Raw genomic sequence first — 20,982 nt, 5'->3', positions numbered from 1 at the left:
ATTACTGTTCCCCAACAGGATCTGGGATTTTGCTCAGCCAACGTACTATGGAATTCAAAATTCTGGTAACATGAATGGTTTACAAACACGTCATTATAGAGCTCTGCACAGATACAAATGTGGATGCAAATATCTGCAGAAAGACATCAGAATCTTTTGATCTGCAGGGCTCTGCTCCCAAGAGACACTACTGTCAATGGAGAGCGGTGTGGCCCCATTGTATCAGCAATTCTTCCTGGCTGTGTGGCTACACTGTTCCCCGCCCCCACAAACCCCATCCCAAGAGTAGCAGTACAGCCCCAGAAAGTAGATGCTGGAGGCAGTGTAGTTGGAGGCAGTATAGCTGCAAGGTCTGGAGGAGCTGCCAGTGTGGGGAGCTGGCTCCTACGAGTGAAGGGACCACACTCCGCTCTATTGGCCACCATGTCTGTTGGGAGTTAAGCCTTGCCGATCAGTGGATACTGATGTTTATCCGTGGATATCTGCATCCACGGATAGACATTTGCATCTGCACAGAGCTCTACAATTATAATATCCTCTGCCAACAAAAGAAATGAGCAGTGTTTGGGCTCTGATGGCCCAGGAGATTGACTCAGGAGGGATACTGGAATGATTATTGTGATGATTTGCTATAATAGCAGCAAAAGCAACACAGAAAAATACTGAACTAGATAAGTTTTTGTAGCAGATTAAAATTTAAAAGTCTTTAAAATATATTAAGTCTTACCAAATCAGAGTTAAACAGGAAAAATAATGCAAGCCATAAAATTTGACCTTGACATCACAATTCAAAATCCAGCAAGCCGCAAATGATTACAGGTCTACTGACAAACTATTTTGCCTAGCAAATAAATGAGGGCAAGGATGCAAGTTTCAGGCCAGACACAGAATTTACTTTTGTGATATTACATTACCCACTCTACCAAACTATGCATATTTAGTCATCTACTCCCTCTCATTCATCATTCCTGCCTTTTACAGAAATGAATCCATTCCTTCAAAATAAAAGCTATAATTTTTATCTTGGATGCTTATTTCTTTGTTTACATTGTAATTTCTTAAACATGGTTACCCGAGTAGTCAAATCCACTATTCATGTTAGAAATTCAATGGAATAAATAGCTGTATTGCAGAAAAAGCTAGTGGTGTCTGTTCTCATAGAAAACTATCACTATGGTATCCATTGCTATTTTGTCTTCTCCTTAATTTATTACATATCTTGTTTGTGCACCTTGTATCTTAGCAATGGCAGGGTCAACATGCGAGAAATACAGTGAAGTAAGGCTCACAATGAGAGACAGGAAAATGGGGGAAATCATTCAATTTTTATAATGACAACCCACAAAGGACCCATCCGAAAAGTCTACGCCTCTCTGTATTTTGAAGGTTCAGATCTCAATCCCAAACTAAGATAATCACTTTTTCCCACTTTAATGGGTCATTTATTTGAAAAACTAAGTACGTCCACACTTTTGTTCCCCGACATAGTGATGTAATACTATAATGAACATTAAATATAGGGTTGTGCAGATTTAGAAGCCAAATAGGTAGCTCTGGAAGAAAATACGAAAACATCAGTTTTGTGGGATTTTCTATAAAATTTCACTACCACATTGTCTCAATTTATTTAGAAATTGTTTTAAATGTTAATCTCTCTTATGATCATCAAAACTTGCAACATGTCTAGTATTTTTCAGCAAACCCAACGTGATGTATATAGAAACAAAATATACTTTCCCCATTGTTCCTTCTCTTTTTACTCATTAAAATGCTGATGTTACTCAAAAGAAGAGAGACAGATTTTGGAATCAGCAGGCAATATATGAAGTGGGGATCAATTCAACAATTTTAAAATATTTAAGTAACCGCAAATTATTTCTTTTTGCATCAAAAAAATAAATGCAGGCCTCTAGCATTCATTGTCAGGTTCACGATGAAAGATTGGGGAAGGCAACGTACTACAAGTTGGACATCTGTTATCCAGCACCCTCGGGTCCTGGCCGGTCCCAAACCAGGGAATTTGCCAGACCAGCGAAGGACTCAGTGGGGGAAGGATCAGGGGGACCACCTCCAGCCCCTGCTGGGCTGCCTGCTGGGTTGCTGGCCCCGCTGCCACTGCCACAGTCAGACTGCCTGCCAGGCTTTAGCAGCCCGCACTGCTGGGGGCTGGCTCTGGCCCTGGTTGGGCTGCTGGGGACTACTGATGGCTTGTGCTCCGCTCCCAGCCCCACAGCAACCTGCAGGCTCTGGGCCTGCTTCTGTGGGCTGCCCAAGCTCTGGCCATGGGCTGTTGTTGCCAGCCCAATCCTGCGCTGCTAGGGGCTGCCCCAATGCAGTCCCAGTGCCACAGGCTATTGGGGGCTTCCCAATCCTGCTGCTGGCTCCAACCCCAGTGCTATGGGCTGCTGGGGGCTACCCCCAGCTCCAGCCCCATTTCTATTCCTCTGCTTCAGCCTGGTCCCTCCTGGATTTCTCTCCTGACACTAAGCTACCGGGGTTCTCTCATCCAGGAACATCCATGGTCCAGATAGAAAATTCCAGTTTTGGGAGGTGCCACCTTTAATTTTTCACTTAGGAGGCCCAAGAGCCTGAACACATTCATTTTATTAGCTGGCCATTCTTGCTGGTGTTGCATGGTACCAAAAGGAAACAGATGCCAGATTTACAGGTCTTTGAGCCAACATTTATAAGGAACATGAAGTTTCACTAAAATTAAACTACTTTTGTAGAAAAGCAGTACTGATTTGTAATTACAAGGACAGTGGTTTGAAAGAAAACTTATACACATGCCGTAACAAATAGTCATCTTCCCCTTTTAAACTTTAATTTGCTGTCTCAGGTTTAATTTCTCACCTCCCACCACCAGTATCCATTTCCTGTAACTAAAAGGAATACTAGAAGTCTACTAACCTTAATCTGAGACCAGGTACACAAGTGGACTTATTGAAGACCAGTAACGCAGAATCAGTAGTAAAAGTCCTAAGGGTCAACATGTCATTCTTCATGACACAATTAGAAAAACCAAAGCTACTCTGAGCAGCAAGAAAATTTAAACATTACTCGAGTGTCAAGAAATCCTAACACTAGTGCAGTTAATAGTAAAACCATTTACATATAAAGAATTTATTGTAATTTATTTTATATTGGACTAAAGAGATCGGATGTACACCTTTACACTTACCATTTTGGCATAATGTGCATTCATTGGATCAGCATACTGAAGCAAGGCCTGAAACTGATTGTTCTTTGTGAAGGTGATAATCTTCAAGACAGTTCCAAACTTGGAGAAAATCTAAAACCGGGAAATAAATAATTGGGACCTATGTTCCCTCTAAGCTGCATGACTGCGCAGCTATTTTCTGAGCCCCACACAGGCAGGGAGCTCAGATGACTGGCGGAGGGCAGGGCTTTAAGCTAAGCAGCAACTAAATAGAGCTGACACTTGCTTGAATTGAAAAGCTCCTAGAGCAGATAAGCAGGCAAGATAAGCAAGGAATAAGTGACAGGGGGAACAGAGGGAGTAATAAATTAATTGGGGGACAGGGGAAGAACCAGAGGGGAGTTTGGAGAGTCCCTTCTGCCCAGGAGAGCGAAAGACAGAGGAACAGAAACCCAGCAGTCTCTTCAACCCTCCAGGCTGGGAAGGGGGAAATAAGGGGCTGACTGCATAGGGTAGGTGGAGAGGAAAGGGGGTAGGTAAATGCTGGCATCTATACAGTCAGGTGGAGGAAGGGGGGCAGTTTGTTTGGGGTGTCCTGACCTCCTTACTGCAGTCCTGTCTGCCTTGGTTAGAGGGAGGGAAACAGGCTGAATGGGGAGGGGTATGCCAGGAGGTCTGCTCCACAAAAACTCATCACCTAATAAACTATTTTGTTAGTCTTTAAAGTTCTACATGACTGCTTACATTGCTGTTAATGGCTTAAAATAATCTCTCTCTTTCTTATCTTAACAGATTTTTTTGGTGTTGCAGATACCAAACTCTGAACTTAATGACTTTTTTTTTAAATCCTGTGTTACACGGTAAATTGTATTGTGCTAAGACCAGATCTTTGCTATGTGGTAAACTTCTGGCTCTTATGAGTCAGAAGTAGCAAGAACGAGGTGTGGCACTAGTTTTGTAGGATGAAACCTTATTTACAAGCTCTTTGAAATGATCATCCCTCTACAAACCCTGACGCCATTTGTTCTGGGGCTTCTAACTCTGAGTTGGTGGCACACACAAGGTGAAAGTTTCTAACCAGAAGGACTTTTATCTGTTTTTACAGCATAGACCCTAAACAATCCCCAAAGACAGTGTATAAGCTTAGCAAATGCCTTTTAATCTCCTTTCCAGTGTCAGTAAATATTGTATTAATTATGCTCTTTGCAAATACTATTTCTAGTTGACTCAAATTTGTTTAGAATCTTAAAGCTGAGCTGTGTGTGTTTAATATGCATTTTACTGTGTTGACTAGCTTGAGCTGTTAGAAAGGATGATGATACACAGGGTTCGCTGAGCCCCGCTCGCCAGCCACGCTGTCCGGCGTTCTGCGCATGCGCAGATTGCCCGAACCCAGCTCTTCCGGGATGTAATCTACTCGCCACAGGCGAGTAGATTACATAGATTGTCGAGCCCTGATGATACATGTATTTCAAGGGTAGTGTTAATTTTCTTTTTTACTTGATTTCATATTAAGTATTATAAACATTCCTTGTTTCTTCCACACATATGGACTGTTGAATATATAAATTAATTTTATATGTGTTTTGTTCGTGTTGGTAGTGCACATCCACACACTGCCTCAATATTGGTTTTGCACATAAGAAATTTCAATCCACCCAAAGGATGGTCATTGGCCTGGGGGCTTTGAGGCTACTGGTGGCTCAAAAAGGAATGCCCATGTCTCCCATGGGTGGCCTTGTTTTGTGGACAGATCTTCCTCCTTACTGTTAAGAGCCTGAGGAGAAAGAAATTTAACTGGGGGGACTAAGGCCGCATGTTCACCACATTCCCATCAGCTCTTTCCGCAGGTCTCTGTTGGGGACCTGTGCTGCGACTCTGGTGATCGGTGGTGGCATTCAGTGGAGTGGCAATAGTATCTCAGTGATTGATGCCTCATGCTTTGAGAACGATGCCACTGTGTAGACTGGGAGCAAGAGAACCGACAACTTAACATATCTGAGATGGGAAAGCTTACCAAGGCAAGGAGATGTTCCAGCACCATCACTGGTGATAAAAACAAACTAAGGGATTGAAAGGCTGTAGTGCCCCTTATACCGACGCATATGTGCATCACTTCAGAGGGTGCCTGAGCTGGTCCCCTACAGATACTACTGAGGAAAAACTTTCCAGTACCAGTGCATGTGGCATGCACACACACTTAAAATGGAAGAGACATAAACAAGCACTCAAAAAAAAGTGGCGTTTCACCAATCAGTTGAGAGAAGGGATTCATAAGCTGTCTTAGAGGGCAGCTCAAAGAAGTCAAAGGAAACCAGGGTGAACTCTACAGGCCATAACTGAATGGCTCTTCTAAACATCTCATGTTAATCACTTAGTAAAGGCGATGTTTACTGGATACCCAGTTACCCATTCACATCCATACAAGAGACTACTTGCCCATCCTGCCAACCTATGCTGTCTCCTGCTTTTCTTATTTACCCCCACTCCCCACCAAATCTGTCTCTATTTGTTTGTCGTCTCTTGTTTTATAGTTAGGTTTTAAGCTTCTTGAAGCAGAACATCATTCTTGTTTTGTGTTTGTACAGAATTTAGTCTAATGGGGTCCTGGTTGCTGACTGGGGCTCCTTAGTACTACAGTAACACAAAAGCTATTATAAGCCAGGGATCTGATTAAGGAGAATGTGGGGAAAACACAGAATTTCAGAATATCATGCGTACGATTTTGCATGCAAGAACACAAAGAGGAGTGGAATAAGGAAAAGTATGTTGAGGCTGCTAATGTTTTTGGAAGAACATGAACAGCAAGAAGAAATGCAACAAAAGACTAGGATCCACATGCGAGCAGAATTGTGCAGGGCCTTGAAAGCATGAACAGTAAACAAACATATACACTGGATTGTGGAGAAGGCCACACTGCTACTCAGAAGGGACAACAATTATCTGGTCCACAGACGAGGAAAATAACTTGAACCAACTGGAGAGCAGCAATATGAACAGTGATACACAGGTGGTTACAATAACCAAGTATGGAGGCAAGAACATAGATTAGTCTTTTAAACATTGGAATGAAAAGAAAGGGCCGAATATATCATAACAGAGTCAGGTTTTGTACATTACACTACAGCCATCATCCCTCTGGTAAAAGCACAAAACAAGAAACTCTAGGCCATGATCTCCAAACTTTTTATGCCCAAAATGACATTTTAAATTTGAGGTTAATCCAGGATCTATTCTGTCCCTTTCCTGAGGCTCCGCCCTTTCCCCAAAGCCCTACCTCCTCCATAACTAGCTCTTTCTTACTCTCATTCAATTTCACTAAGGGGAGAAGGGATTTGGAATTGGGTGGAGGAGGGGGGAATTGCAGGCTCTGGGCTGGGGCCAAGGAGTTTGTAGTGTGGGAGGGAGCTCTGGGTTCTGGGGCTGAGGGCTGGAGTGCAGGAGAGGGTGACAGGTGCAAGTTCTGGGAAAGTTTAGATGCTGGGGAGGGCTACATGCTGGGGCAGGGTTTTGGGGTGCAGAAGGAAGTTAAGGGTGCTGGCTCTGGGGGGGGGGGGGCTCAGACCTGGGGCTTGGGTGCAGGAGAGGATATGCAGTGCTGGCTCTGGGTTGAGGCTTAGGATGCAGAAGAGGGTATGGCAATCCTCACAAGTTGAACACAATTTCTAGGAAAAGTTATTAGATTTATACTAGTATTATCCATAGTATTTAATAATGTTTTTTCTCCCCCCACACCTCTTTACCTGATACAGCACTTCCAAAGTGACAGGGTAGAAAAGGTTTTCAACGATAATTCGGAGAACAGAACTTTGACCTGGAAGGAGTCCTCCCTCAGTAGCAGGTGCACCTGTAAGGGCTAGGGTTCCAGACTGCACAGCATTCACTGCTTGCAATGCAGCTTGGGTTCTCTGAGGAAAAGGAGAAAGACAAGTGTTAACTTACACAAACAATTCTCATGCAAATAAAATATTTAACAGTGCTGTTCATCAGATGACATATTTAGAATATATTCACAAGACTCCAATGGGTAATTTTAGGCAAGGACTACAGTCAAGTTATTTGAAGTCAGTCATATTCTACTTCCACATACAATCAGCAGCAAACACACACAATCTGTGGATTACATTTAATATTATGTTCCTCACTGCTAATTATGAAGTTTTCAAACAGACTAATAAAGCATCACTTTTACAACTTTATTTTTAAATCATCTGAAAGCCCAGAAACGAAGGATAAGAGAAATTTTCAATACGCCATAGAAACCGAACTGTATGGATCCTGTTCCAACAAGCAAATAGAAGGAACCAGGAGCGAGCCCGGACAGCTGATTCCCAGCTTGTACCAGGTCCTGTGCTACGGCTCTGCCTCTTCCCTCACCCCCAGAGATGGTGCGGGAGGAACCAGCTCCTGTGCCTCCCCACCCCCTACTGCCTCTCTCTGAAAAAGGCAGCCGGGAGAGGGAGGATAGACTAGTTGAGTCACTACTTGACTACCTGATAAACATATGCTTATTGGGTAATCTACTAGTTACTTACATCCCTATTTAGGATGTTACAGGATTTGTTAATTTCCTATTTTTATCGGTGCAATTGATTGCTCCTTCCTAAGTGGAGTACTTAGCATTTGTCCTTATTGAATTTTCATCTTATTTACCTCAGACCACTTCTCCAGTTCATCCATATCATTTTCAATTATAATCCTATTCCCCACCCCCACCCCATCTCCACAAGGCTTGTTACTCTGTCAAAGAAAGCTACCAGGTTAGATTGAAATGATTTGTTGTTCACAAATCCATAGTATTTATCACCATATTATCTTGTCAATGTTTGCAAATTGATTCCTCAATTATTTGCTCCATTATCTTTGCTGGCACAGATGTTAATTTCCTGTAATTGCTCTGTAATTTCCTGGGTTGTCCTTATTTCCCTTTTTATAGGTAGGCACTATATTTGTCCTTTTCCAGCCTTCTGGAATTTCATTTGGTGATTCTCAGTTCTTGTGTTATGAGTAACTAATACTTATTTATTTACTTTCTCTACACCTGTTATTTTTAGACTCCCCTTAATCCTCTCTTTTCAAAGCTAAAAAGTTCCAGTTTTTATTAATCTCTCCTCATATGGAAGCTGTTCCATACCCCTAATCATTTGTTGCCCCTTTCCTGAAACTTTTCCAATCTATCTTTTTAGAGATGGGGTGAACATATGTGCACACAGTATTCAAGATGTGGGTCTACCATGGATTTATATAGACACATCGTTTTGTGTCCTATTATCTATCCCTTTCTTAGTGGATTCTCAACACTGTTTGCTTTTTTGACTGCCACGGTGAACTGAATGGATGTTTTCAGAGAACTATTCTCAGTAACTCCAAGATTTCTCTCGAGTGGCAACAGCTGATTTAGACAAATTTTATATGAATAGTTAGCTTTATGTTTTACAATATATATTACTTTGCATTCATCAACCTTGAATTTCATCTGCCATTTTGATGCCTCACCACTCAAGTTTTCTGAGATGCTTTTGTAGCTCTTTGCAGTCTGCCTGGGACTTACGTTTCTTGAGTAGTTTTGTATCATCTGCCTATTTTGCCACCTCACTGTTTACCTCTTTTTCCAGATCATTTATGATTACATTTAATAGGTCTAGTTCCAGATCCTTGGGGGGTCAGCACTATTTACCTCTCTCCATTCTGAGAGCTGACAATTTATTCCTACCCTTTGTTTCCTTCTTTTAACCAGTTATCAATCTCTAAAAGGACTTTCCCATTTATCTCGTGACTGCTTACTTTGCTTTAGAGAATTTGGTGAGGGATTTTGTCAAAGACTTTCTGAAAATATAAATTCTCTATCTCCACTGAATATCCCTTTTCTACATGCTTGTTGACCCCCCCACCAAAGAATTCTAGTAGATTTGTGATACATGATTTCCATTTATAAAAACCATGTGGACCCTACCTCAACAAATTATGTTCATCTGTGTGTCTGACAATTCTGATCTTTACCACAGTTGTTACCAGTTTGCCCAGTACTGAAGTCAAACTCAGAAGCCTGTAATTGCTGGGATCACTACTAGAGTACAATTTTTAAAAATGGCATCACATTTGCTATCCATAACTCTTTTGGTATACAAGCTGATTTACATGACAGGTTACAGAATTACTAATTGTAGTTTGTAATTTCACATACGAGTTCCTTCAGAACTTTTGGGTGAATAGCATCTGGTCCTGATGACTTATTACTGTTTAGTCTGTTTACCAATTTGTTTCAAAATCTTCCCTACTGACATTTTAATCTGGGACAGTTCCTCAACATGTCACCTAAAAAGAATAGCTCAGGTCTGGGAATTCCCTTACTTCCTCAGCTGTGAAGACTGATTCGAAGAATTCAATGTAGTTTTTCCACAATAGCCTCATTGTCCTTGAGTGCTCCTTTAGCAACCTTGATCATCCAGTGACCCTGCTGGTTATTTACTAGACTTCCTGCTTCTCACATAGTAAGATATTTTACTATGAGTCTTTGACAGTGTTCTTCACATTCCTTTTTTGGCCTTCCTAACTATATTTTTACACTTTGCCAAAATTTATGCTATTTTCCTCACCAGCATTTAACTCCCGCTTTTTAAAGGATGCCTTTTTGTTTTTTCTGCATCTAGGTGGCCTGTAACAAGGTCTTTGTTAGGAGCTGACCCTTTGTGATGATCATCTTCCACTAGTCAATTTTTGAGGTACCAAGCGGAGAAATATGCAATAAATTATATTTGCTATAGTTGATGTAATTACACTTCAGCATTAGGAGCTTTTATGGTAGCATGATGGAGGAGTAGTCTTGTAACCAAAAATGTGTGTATTTTTGGTCCTTCCTCATCATAGTACGTCGATGTGGAAGGATGTCTGCTGTACTCATTCACAGCATCAACCACCAAAAAAATTAAGAAAAAGGCATAAACACAAAAATTTGGAATTTTTCACTAGAATGTAATGTTTTGTCAGCTCTTTCACATGCAGGCGAGATGAAGGCTGGAGTCTGTCAGATAATTTTGGCAGGTTCAAGTAAGATGGTATCATTCAAGTAAGTTCTCATCCACCAGCAAGGCCACTCAACCAGAAGTTATCATGCAGAGAATGTCTAAAAGTTTATGCTGAGATTCTGGACATCCTCTGGGGGTCTGAAGTGATTCAACACCTTCTTCATAAGTTCTTGAAACTGTCTGAAAGCAGGTGTTTGTGGAGGGAGGGGACACTCAGCCAGAGGAGAAGTATCAGTTTTTGGTGTCACCTCCTCACCAGCTCTTGTATTTTTGCTTCTCGACAGACTCTTCCTGGGGTTAAAGTTGTTGAGAAGGGACAGAAAGAACAAGAGACAGTTGGCAGTGGTGGTCCTCACAGAGGTAGCTGGGAGCTCCTGAAAACTACTGTTAACAGGCAGCTCATGGATCCCAATACAGCCATTGAGGGGAACCATAAGAATACCAGGGACTGCCCCAGTACTGCTTATACCTGGCAGGATGAGGGAGAGCAAGAGATTGCCTGAGAGAGGTTCCTAGATCCAGGAGAGATGGCTCTAGGTTGGTAAAGTAAGCGATCCCTATGCTGAGATCTGAAAGTCAGAGATGTTCTCCTCAGCACAGTTCTGAGGAAGGGCATGCAATGGTAGTGATCAGTGTTCCCTCTAAGATGCATGGCAGTACAGCTTCACAGGTGATTAATCAGCCCCACCCAGTCAGAGGCTCAGGGTTTCATGCACAGAGCTGACTGACTGGACAGGGGCTGATTAATCAGCTGTGAAGTGGTGCTGCCAAGCAGCTTAGAGGGAACACTGGTAGTGATAATGCTCATACAAGCAGTCCCCGGGTTACCTACAAGATAGGGACTGTAGGTTTGTTCTTAGGTTGAATTTGTACGTAAGTCGGAACTGGCGTCCAGATTCAGCTACTGCTGAAATTGACCAGTGGCTGACTACAAGAAGTCCGAGGCAGAGTTTCTCTGCCCCGGGCTTCCTGAAATCAGCCGCTGATCAGTTTCAACAGCAGCTGAATCTGGACGCCTGGGACAGAGCAACTGGGGTGCTGCCGGGTTGGTCCAGTAGCGCCGAAGAGCTGCACTGCGGGACCAACCAGCAGTGCCCCAGCTGCTCTACCACAGGTGTGTGCGAGAAAAGCCTGGTCTGCTGGAGGGGGGGCGCACTAGCTGCACCCCCCCCAGCAGACCAGGAAGACGCGGGTGGCGGGACCGAGACGCACCGCGGTCCCGCCGCCCGCGTCCTCGCTCTGCGTCTCCCTGGTCTGCTGGGGGCCCCCCAGCAGACCAGGGAGACGCGGAGCAAAGACGCGGAGAACCTGGGCAGGGGGACCGCCCAGACGCGCCACGGTCCTGCCGCCCGGGTCCTCTGCGTCCTGCGTCTCCCTGGTCTGCTGGAGGACCCCCCCAGCAGACCAGGAAGACACGGAGCAGCTTTTCTCGCCCCAGAGTACGCGGGCGGCGGGACCACGGCGCGTCTGGGCGGTCCCGCCGCCCGCGTCCTCCGGGGCGAGAAAAGCCCCGTTCGTAAGTACAGATCCGACATAAGTCGGATCCGCGTAACCCGGGGACTGCCTGTATCTCCTTTTGGAAGTACTGAAGAGCTAGCTTATAACAGAGAAGGGTACAGTGTGAGTGACTCAGCAGATTCCAGTACTGACAAACTTTTGATACACAAATAAAGGTGATGCCAAATTAATGGAAACAAGCAAGTTTCAAGACTCTGAAGTCCTGAGGTACCAAATGGATCTGGGTCAAAACCACAGAGGGCTCTGTAGAGGAAGGCATCAACACCGAGAACATTGCTTGATTTGATGCTACTGGTCTAGTAGTCTATTTCCAGTACCTGAGGAGCTGTTGCAATAATGGCAGAGAACCTACTGATGTCTTTCTTGCTGCATCCTGATGATCTCTGCCACTGCGATCACTCTTAGAAGATACTGAGGTCAGCTTTGGTACTGAGGTACGTTTGATATTAAGTCTCAAAAGGAGCTGGGAGTCTTAGATGATAAATTCCTGGAACTGGGGAAGCATGAAGCCTCACCAGTACCCTTTCTGGGACATGTTGTCGCAAACAGTTGATCCTTGAGAAAATGTAGGCTTTTTGTAGGCAAGTTCAGTCTACACATATATGGTTCTCCTTATGATGGTCCCCCGCGTGCTTTATGACAATTGGCTTGTGAATACGAATATGCACAATTTGAAGATTCTTTAAATAAAATACCTTATGTGACCCGTCAATTTTAAGGTTACAATCTACTGAATCTCTATATCCTATTTTATGCATGTAACATTCTTGTATGTTGTGAAGTTTGAAATATAAGGTGTGAATCGGATTATAATTCTAAATGTGCTAATGACAGCCATTACTGGTGTCTTGGAAGCCTAATGGTTTGGTGATTAACTCGATGACTTGCAAACAGCCTCCTTTGTCCCATAAGCCCAAGGAGTAGTTGGTGCTAGAAAGACATGTGACCATACCACTTTTGAACCTAGTGTTTTTCCATGGTGCTGGGGTCCCGGGGGGGGGGGGGGGGGGGGAGAGTTTATTTAAGCAATGGAAAGCTATTAGTGCTTTGTCTTCCTCTAGTTTGAAAAAATGCCTGGCACACTATAAAAGAATATAAAGAACGTTAAAAAGGGCTGGAGACCCAAGTCAGAATAAAAGACTTTGATTTAAAAGAAAGACCTGAATTAATAACTGGGTAAGAATTTGCATGTTACAAGTTTCTTAGTGAAGAACTAGCTAAGCATTTTCTATTCATCTTAATTTAGTAACTTACTTGGATCTGTTTGTTTTTACTTGCAACCATTTAAAATCTTACTTTTCGTATTTAATAAAATACACTTTTACTTATCAGGTCCAGTCTAAACGATTGCCACCTATGATGGAGCAACCACAATGTATCTCTTATTGATAAAGGGAGCTTACCAGATGAGCTTTCATTGTGTAAATCTTTTAAATAAAGATGACAGGTTCATTTGAAGTTTTGATTCCTTTTCGGAGTTGGTTTCCCAGGTGCAGTGCCCTACAAAACTATGTCCTCACAAAACTAAAGTGATTCAGGGTCTGCACTGCTCAACAGGGAGATGTCCTAGTTACTCAAGGACAGAGGTACCTCGACTGGGGGAGACCAGAGTATTTGGCTCATCAGGAACAGGTGGTGGGAAGCCCAAGATCAAAAAAGCGGATGTCAGTGGCATGATCAGCACATTGGGGGAACAATCCTATGGGTCTTCTGTGATTGCAGCCCACCACACTTTTTCCTAGAAGCCCAGTATTGACTCTTTCAACATTTTATCTGTGTGTCTGAATTTTGGTTTTTACCCGTTTCACCAAATTTGCCATTGTCCTGAAGTTAAGCCTGCTGGCCTGTAATTGCCTTTTTTATATCAAGAGCAACAGCATTTTACAGACATGGAAGATGATGATAAGTCCTTGCCTAAAACAGCTTACAATCTAAATTATGCTTGACTAGAGTGGTATCTTGTCAAAGGTTACTGCTCATTGTACATCAACAGAAAGCTGTTCATTATTAATGTTCAATAATGTAAATAATGTACAATTGTATTCCTTTAAAAAAAAAGTATACTTACAGCCTGATTAGGCAGATTGTCAGTCTTAAGTTCCCTGTGATTGGAATACTGAATATAAACAGGCTGACTGCGGAGGTGAGGCGTAACGGGAGTGTAGTAGTTCACCATAGTAACAGCGGCTTCTTCAGAAGCCATTTCCAAGAAAGCCTAAAATCAACAGAAATATTGCAATTTTCAATGTTTTATTGTTTGCATAACAGACTGAAGAATCATTTAGCCATAAAATTCACCTTGTCTAAAAAAATCATGTGAACTACAAGTACAGATATGACTTGCTCAATATGTAGAAACAAATATAATTTACTATTTATTTTTTCAAAATACTTTCAGGATTTGCAATTACTGTAGAGTTAACCCTCAAATCCTTTTTTAATTGTATTACAGGAAAAGAGCCCACAACCTGATCATGTTTCCAGGGAGGCATTAAACATATGGGCTACGTCTACACTGGCCCCTTTTCCGGAAGGGGCATGTAAATTTCACTAGTCGTCGTAGGGAAATCCGCGGGGGATTTAAATATCCCCCGCGGCATTTAAATAAAAATGTCCGCCGCTTTTTTCCGGCTTTTAAAAAAGCCGGAAAAGAGCGTCTAGACTGGCCCCGATCCTCCGGAAAAAGTGCCCTTTTCCGGAGGCTCTTATTCCTACTTCGAAGTAGGAATAAGAGCCTCCGGAAAAGGGCACTTTTTCCGGAGGATCGGGGCCAGTCTAGACGCTCTTTTCCGGCTTTTTTAAAAGCCGGAAAAAAGCGGCGGACATTTTTATTTAAATGCCGCGGGGGATATTTAAATCCCCCGCGGATTTCCCTACGACGACTAGTGAAATTTACATGCCCCTTCCGGAAAAGGGGCCAGTGTAGACGTAGCCATGATGTATGGAGTGCTCTCAACATCCAATAGAAAACAGTTTTCTATATCGCTTTTTTAAATCCTAAATTGAGAACTGCTGCCTATTTCACATTTAAGTGGTGGTGTTTTTTTTGAACACATAATGCTCAGTGTTCGCCATGTTGACATCCTCATTCCTACCACAGAAATTCATTAGGGCCTGCAGACCGCCAAAAAGCACACAGACAAGTCAATTTTTGTATCATTATTTTGCAGTAATTTGTATATAACTAGGAGGTTGTGCCCTCAACTTGTTAAGCTTGCATGACCCCCTCTCCCCTGGGGCAGGAGCAGGTTGGGTAGGTGTCTAGCTGGGGGAGGAGGGCCGGCGCAGAGAGGGGGATGAGTTCAGATGGCAAAGAGGAGGAGGGGCGGGGGGCTTTGGGCACAGATGGTGGAGGGAACCCAGCTCCAGAAGCTCTTCCCTGACAGCACAGCACCCCAGGGTATGAAGTAGGAGCCAGAGCTGGAGCAGCCCATGCCCAAAGGAGATGGCACTGGGGCTGGCCACAGTAAGAAAAAAAAATGATTTTATTATTTTATATTTACACACACACACACACACACACACACACACACACACACACACACACACACACTAAACTTTACAAAATCAAGCAATTTGAAAAAATTGCCTTACTTTACCCACGTAGTAAATCTGAATGATACACAGGGATGGTGGATATGACACAATCATAGAATACTAGGACTGGAAGGGACCTCAAGAGGTCATTGAGTCCAGTCCCCTGCCCTCATGGCAGGACCCGGTACTGTCTAGACCATCCCTGATAGATATTTATCTAATCTACTCTTAAAATATCTCCACAGATGGAGATTCCACAACCTGCCTAGGCAATTTATTCCAGTGTTTAATCACCTGACAGTTAGGAACTTTTTCCTAATGTCCAACCTAAACCTCCCTGGCTGCAGCAGTTTAAGCCCATTGCTTCTTGTTCTAGCCTCAGAGGCCAAGGAGAATAATTTTTCTCCCTCCTCCTTGTGACACCCTTTTAGATACTTGAAAACCGCTATCATGTGCCCTCTCAATCTTCTCTTTTCCAAACTAAACAAGCCCAATTCTTTCAGTCTTCCTTCATAGGTTATGTTCTCTAGACGTTTAATCATTCTTGTTGCTCTTCTCTGGGCCTTCTCCAATTTCTGCACATCTTTCTTGAAACACGGTGCCACAATACTCCAAGTGAGGCCTAATCAGCATCACATCGACCAAGAGAGTAATCCATTGATGGTTGGGGACCTATATCCCCACTGTGTTGCAAGCACAAACATGTGGCAGGGATAGTTATATTGAACTTTAGTGACTACAACATTCCTGTAAAGAATTTTATAGATTCCTGGAACCCAATGCTATCTCCCCATTACCCAATCAGCCGAACAGGGGAATATATGTACTAAGTTAAGCAGTATTATAGAGCACAAACTAGAAGCTGGTTAGTGTCAAATGACATAACCTAATTCCTAGAACAGTGGGTTAATAAATACCAACTATATGAAATTTAAAAATAAAGATTTCCTGTTTATTCAGGATGAAGATTAGGTTTTCTTTAAATAAAAAAAAATAAAACAGATAACCATAATTCTTTATCCTCAGCTTGATGTTTGAGAACAGCTGTTCATATCAATGTAGTTCATTGGTGTGCAATTACTTTTGTATATGACAGACAATAGAAAGCATTACCCAGCATGCTGTATATTAAACAATAGGATAATTCTATTTTATCTCTTCCAATAATATAAAGAATGGCATATTATATTGGACATTTACACAGATTTTGAGATCAATACAATTGCATCATTTCATAAAGTTTTAAAACCGATGTGTTGAAAGTCTCAAATAATCTATAAAATAATTGGCCCTACAATTTTTCAACCAAATGCGATACCAAAGAGGTAAACTCGTATATAAATAGTGCCCTCTTGCATTTCAGTCCTACAAATAATTACATACCTGGCTTTTTCCTTTCAACATCAAGAGATTTGTTACTTTGCCAAAAGGGAGACCTAATGAAATGACCTCTGCTTCAGTGACATCATTTGGAATTTTACGAAGGTGAAGGACACGAGAAGGGGAGCAGGGAGATCTGTCTCCTTTAAATTTCTTGTTGTCATTCCCATTAGCTAAAATATTAGAGAAAGAACAATTACTATAAGATGCATATTTTAATTCTAAAATAATTAAACAACAAGAAGTCCTGTGGCACCTTATAGACTAACAGATTTCTTGGAGTATAAGCTATCGTGGGCAAAGACCCACTTCATCAGATGCATGTGGTCTTTCGTAGTCTGCCCACAAAAGCTAATGCTCCAATAAATCTGTTAGTCTATAAGATGCCACAGGACTTCTCATCGCTTTTGCAGATTCAGACTAACACGGCTACCCCTCTGATACTTCTAAAATAATTAGATTGTTACCTTTACTATTATTAAAGCTGATCCTCATCTGAAGTCATCAATATTAAAAGACATTCTATAATTTATTCGATTAAAAACATCAAAAGTAGTTTAGAAATACATCTGCTCCCAATTTCCTCTGCAAACTTGCATGGATTTAGAGCCACCGGGTCCTTTAAGTACCACATGTATCATGTCATGTACAGTAAGTCAACCAACTAATTATATACTGAAGGGCAATTAGAGTAAAAAATTTGCCACCAGCCACTTCCATGGTCTATTCTTCCCCATCACCCTTTTTCTGTTGCTTATATATTCCTTGATTGTAAAATCATTACGGTATGAAGGATCTAATGTGACTAAAGCAACTAGTAAGACTAGAGGTTATGAATATAAGTGACATGTAAGAACAAAAAACTCTACCACATTCATAGGTAAAAACAATAAGAAACCACTATCGTATGGTCAAATGCACCTATAAATAAGAAATACAATATCCTCTAATCTTATTGAGCTAGATACAATTTCAAAAGTGTGATTTTTAATTTTACAGTGCCCATCTCAGTGACACACATGGTTAGAAAGCACTTATCAGAAACCTTAGAACATCTGCTGTGAGAAGCTGGCAAAATACATTTTTGTTCTTTTAAGTATATCCTGCTGCACAATAAGAAACCAGGCTGCACCACACTGTAATCTGAAGAAAGAAGACAACACCACTTTCTTCTTATATTGTCCCTGTCACAGTTCAGGGCAATTATAGTTGTATTACCCCTCCCTGGCCTACTAAGGTGACCAACTTTAGGCTTCTGGTTTTTAGCTGTCCCATCTTGGACAGGGATTCTCTAGGCAAACCAGTTGACACAGGTTGTCCAAAAGAGTCATTTTGGTTTGGAATATTGCTCAATACAGTCAATCTGCAGTCCATAACATTTCACAGGGGTCAGACGTGTCCCCTCTAGTGAGGTATGTACATTCAATCATAGCCCACAGTAATACATAACCTTAGCATTTAGCACAATGGACTCCAATATCCTTGAAAAACCTTACTGAATTAAATGATTAGAGGTCTAGAGAACATGACCTATGAAGGAAGACTGAAGGAATTGGGTTTGTTTAGTTTGGAAAAAAGAAGATTGAGGGGGGACATGATAGCAGTTTTGGGGTATCTAAAAGGGTGTCACAAGGAAGAGGGAGAAAACTTGTTCATCTTGGCCTCTGAAGGCTAGAACAAGCAGCAATGGGCTTTAACTGCAGCAAGGGAGGTTTAGGTTGGACATTAGGAAAAAGTTCCTAACTGTCAGGTGGTTAAACACTGGAATAAATTGCCCAGGGAGGTTGTGGAATCTCCATCTCTGGAGATATTTAAGAGTAGGTTAGATAAATGTCTATCAGGGATGGTCTAAACAGTACTTGGTCCTGCCATGAGGGCAGGGGACTGGACTCGATCTCTCGAGGTCCCTTCCAGTCCTGGTATTCTATGATTCTATGATTTTTTGTGGGAAATTAACATCTCTGTGTTACCATAGGCCAAAAGGATCTTTGCCCAAGTTTACAAGAACCTTATCTGCCAAAGGAAAAAAAATAATTATGGTAATGAGTTCAAGAAGTATTGTCCACAAGGATCCCACTATTGGTATGCACATCTTTCTGCCCAATGTCTGTTGGGGCTGTGTGTGCACTTTGCACACCTTCACCCTCCAACATTAAGGGTGAGTCCAGACTACACTCTTCCTTTGAAAGAGTCTTTCAAAAAAGTTTCTTTTGAAAGAGATGGTTTAGACAGCCACAACTTTTTCGAAAGAGCACCCAGACAATCTGGATGCTCTTTCAAAAAGAGCCTGGTTTGCAGTCAAGAATGCCTTTTTCAAAAGAGCACTTTCAAAAAAAGGTGTTCCTCCTCATAAAATGAGGTTTACCGCTGTCCAAAAAGCGCTGTGTTCTTTTGATTTAATTTCCAAAGAACACAGTAGCAGTCTAGATGCAGGTAAAGTATGTTTGTTTGTTTGTTTTGATTTTTTTTTTTTAAAGGCCCCTTTTTTCGAAAACCCACTGCAGTCTAGACATAGCCTAAGGAAAGTATGATCAAGCAGATACCATTCAGTTCTTTCACCAATACAGAAATCCAGATAAGAACTCCATACCACTTGATAAGGAAGGAGAGTCTTGAGATCCAAATGAACAAAAGCATCTTGCAAAACGTATTACCGTAAAAAGACAGAGTAATCCAGGAGGGATCCCATTGTAGGTGTGTAATTAGCAATTCTCTCTCAAGTAGTTAGTTAGATTGGATTCCTATCACACAACTACTATAGGAGAGTCCTTCCAAACTGAGCTTCTGATCTAGAAACTGACACAATGGAGTAGGGATTGGTAAATATATGAACTGAACTTCAAGTGGGCATACTACAGAACACAGAAATAGGGATTTTTCCAAAAGCAGACTACAGATGTCAGAGCCCTAGCAGAGCGTCTCCCTGACTTGAGGGAGAAAGACAGTTACTTAATGAGCAGGAAATCTTAATGCAGTCTAACTCATTTTGAGTCTGAGAAAACAGGCTGCACTTTAGACTTACCAAAAACCACATAGTCTGGCTTTGACCTAGCAAGATAAAAAACACAATCTTAAGAATGTCTACAGTGGAGAGTTTAGCCTCCACAGGAGAACTTTTGGAGAGGGAGGGAAGGGGGAACAATAAGTATATAAATTGATTCACATGAAAAAATACAAAAAATGTTTGTAAAACATTTTGGACGTGGCTTGAATGCAATTCTGTCCTTATGAAAAAACACAGTACAGAAGGTCTATCAAAAAACCTTGACAAGAGTACAGCAATCAAGTACCAGGCAGAGAACAGCTCCCAACTTGTGGAAATAGCTTTAAAAATCTAAATAGTGTTGGATAGAGGAAATACAGTATGATCTCAGGATCAACTGAGGCAAAGCTTTCTCAGCTCAACTCAATCCATACAATGAATAAGGGCACTACTGATCTTCATATACTTCAAGAAAAATTCTCAGCAACGAACCACTGATTTAACACTTGAACTCATCCAAAAATCTAATCAAGAGTCTGCTTTAGTCTACTGGATTTCATTCCACGTTACATGACACATGTAAGATTACACCTTTGGCTCCTTCAAACCCAGGATGAACTTACTGGTTCAAGCTGGCTGTTCTCTCTGCTTTAGTGAACAGACCCTCAGAATGGAATCCATCATCAACTGGCCTTTTGTAGCCACTACCTTGAATTTATTTTTGGTCTCCTCAGAGTTTTTTGGATTGATGTAGAAGCTCGTCCCATTGCAAGCCAACAAGACAGGATAGGTGGTGATATGAAGTAGCAAACTAGCAAGAGGAGTAAACTTACCTTCGCAGAAGATCTGTTTAAGCTCCTTATGTACGAGTGTTGATTTAGGGAGTATATGGTCAATAATCTTGTTTTACTACTTATCTTTGCCAGGAAGTTCTAAGTATCTAGTAATTTGCTTATGTTTTACAAAGGCTAGTATATGCCCACATTCCATTTGCACAGTTCCATTTGCACAGTTCACCTGGAGCAGTGCATGATGGTCTAGTTCTGAGGTATAGTATAGGAGTGCATTTTCACACATGCCTCAGTGTACATAAGAAAATGTACTGTACATATGGATGGGAAAAACATCTACATATGGATGGAAAAGATGAACACTGTTCATAAGTGGCTTTGAGAGCATTCATGCATCTCAGGCAGGCATAGGGCTGCTTGTCACTAGCAAAACCTTGTGAGCGCGCTCAGGCTGAAGAGTTAAAGGAAACACAGCATTCCTACTGTTCTAAACTGTATCCTGAGGGTCCCATCACAACGTTAAGTGCACAAATTTTTCCACAAGGTCATCTTTCTTATTGTGAGGCTCTTCTCAATCTGAAAGTGCTT

General features: G+C 41.8%; 1 protein-coding gene across 4 annotated transcripts in view; it reads right to left on the bottom strand.

The window, feature by feature from the left end:
• PTBP3 (polypyrimidine tract binding protein 3) overlaps window positions 1-20,982 on the bottom strand; it is a 100,741-nt gene that overhangs the window by 30,320 nt on the left and 49,439 nt on the right. For 2 of the 4 annotated variants that reach the window (XM_075931420.1, XM_075931419.1), the window contains 4 exons: window positions 16,624-16,793; window positions 13,772-13,918; window positions 6,904-7,068; window positions 3,182-3,292 (listed from right to left, as the gene is read on the bottom strand). In XM_075931420.1, the coding sequence (XP_075787535.1) occupies window positions 3,182-3,292; window positions 6,904-7,068; window positions 13,772-13,918; window positions 16,624-16,793 (593 nt within the window). The remainder of the gene's footprint in view (window positions 1-3,181; window positions 3,293-6,903; window positions 7,069-13,771; window positions 13,919-16,623; window positions 16,794-20,982) is intronic. The other 2 variants (XM_075931422.1, XM_075931423.1) reach the window with 1 other exon arrangement.

Source organism: Pelodiscus sinensis, chromosome 6 (genome assembly GCF_049634645.1).
Source record: "Pelodiscus sinensis isolate JC-2024 chromosome 6, ASM4963464v1, whole genome shotgun sequence".
In the NCBI taxonomy this organism is placed as follows: Eukaryota; Metazoa; Chordata; order Testudines; family Trionychidae; genus Pelodiscus; species Pelodiscus sinensis.
Note: the sequence above shows the minus strand (reverse complement) of the source record. Positions and strands in the feature narration are given on the sequence as shown.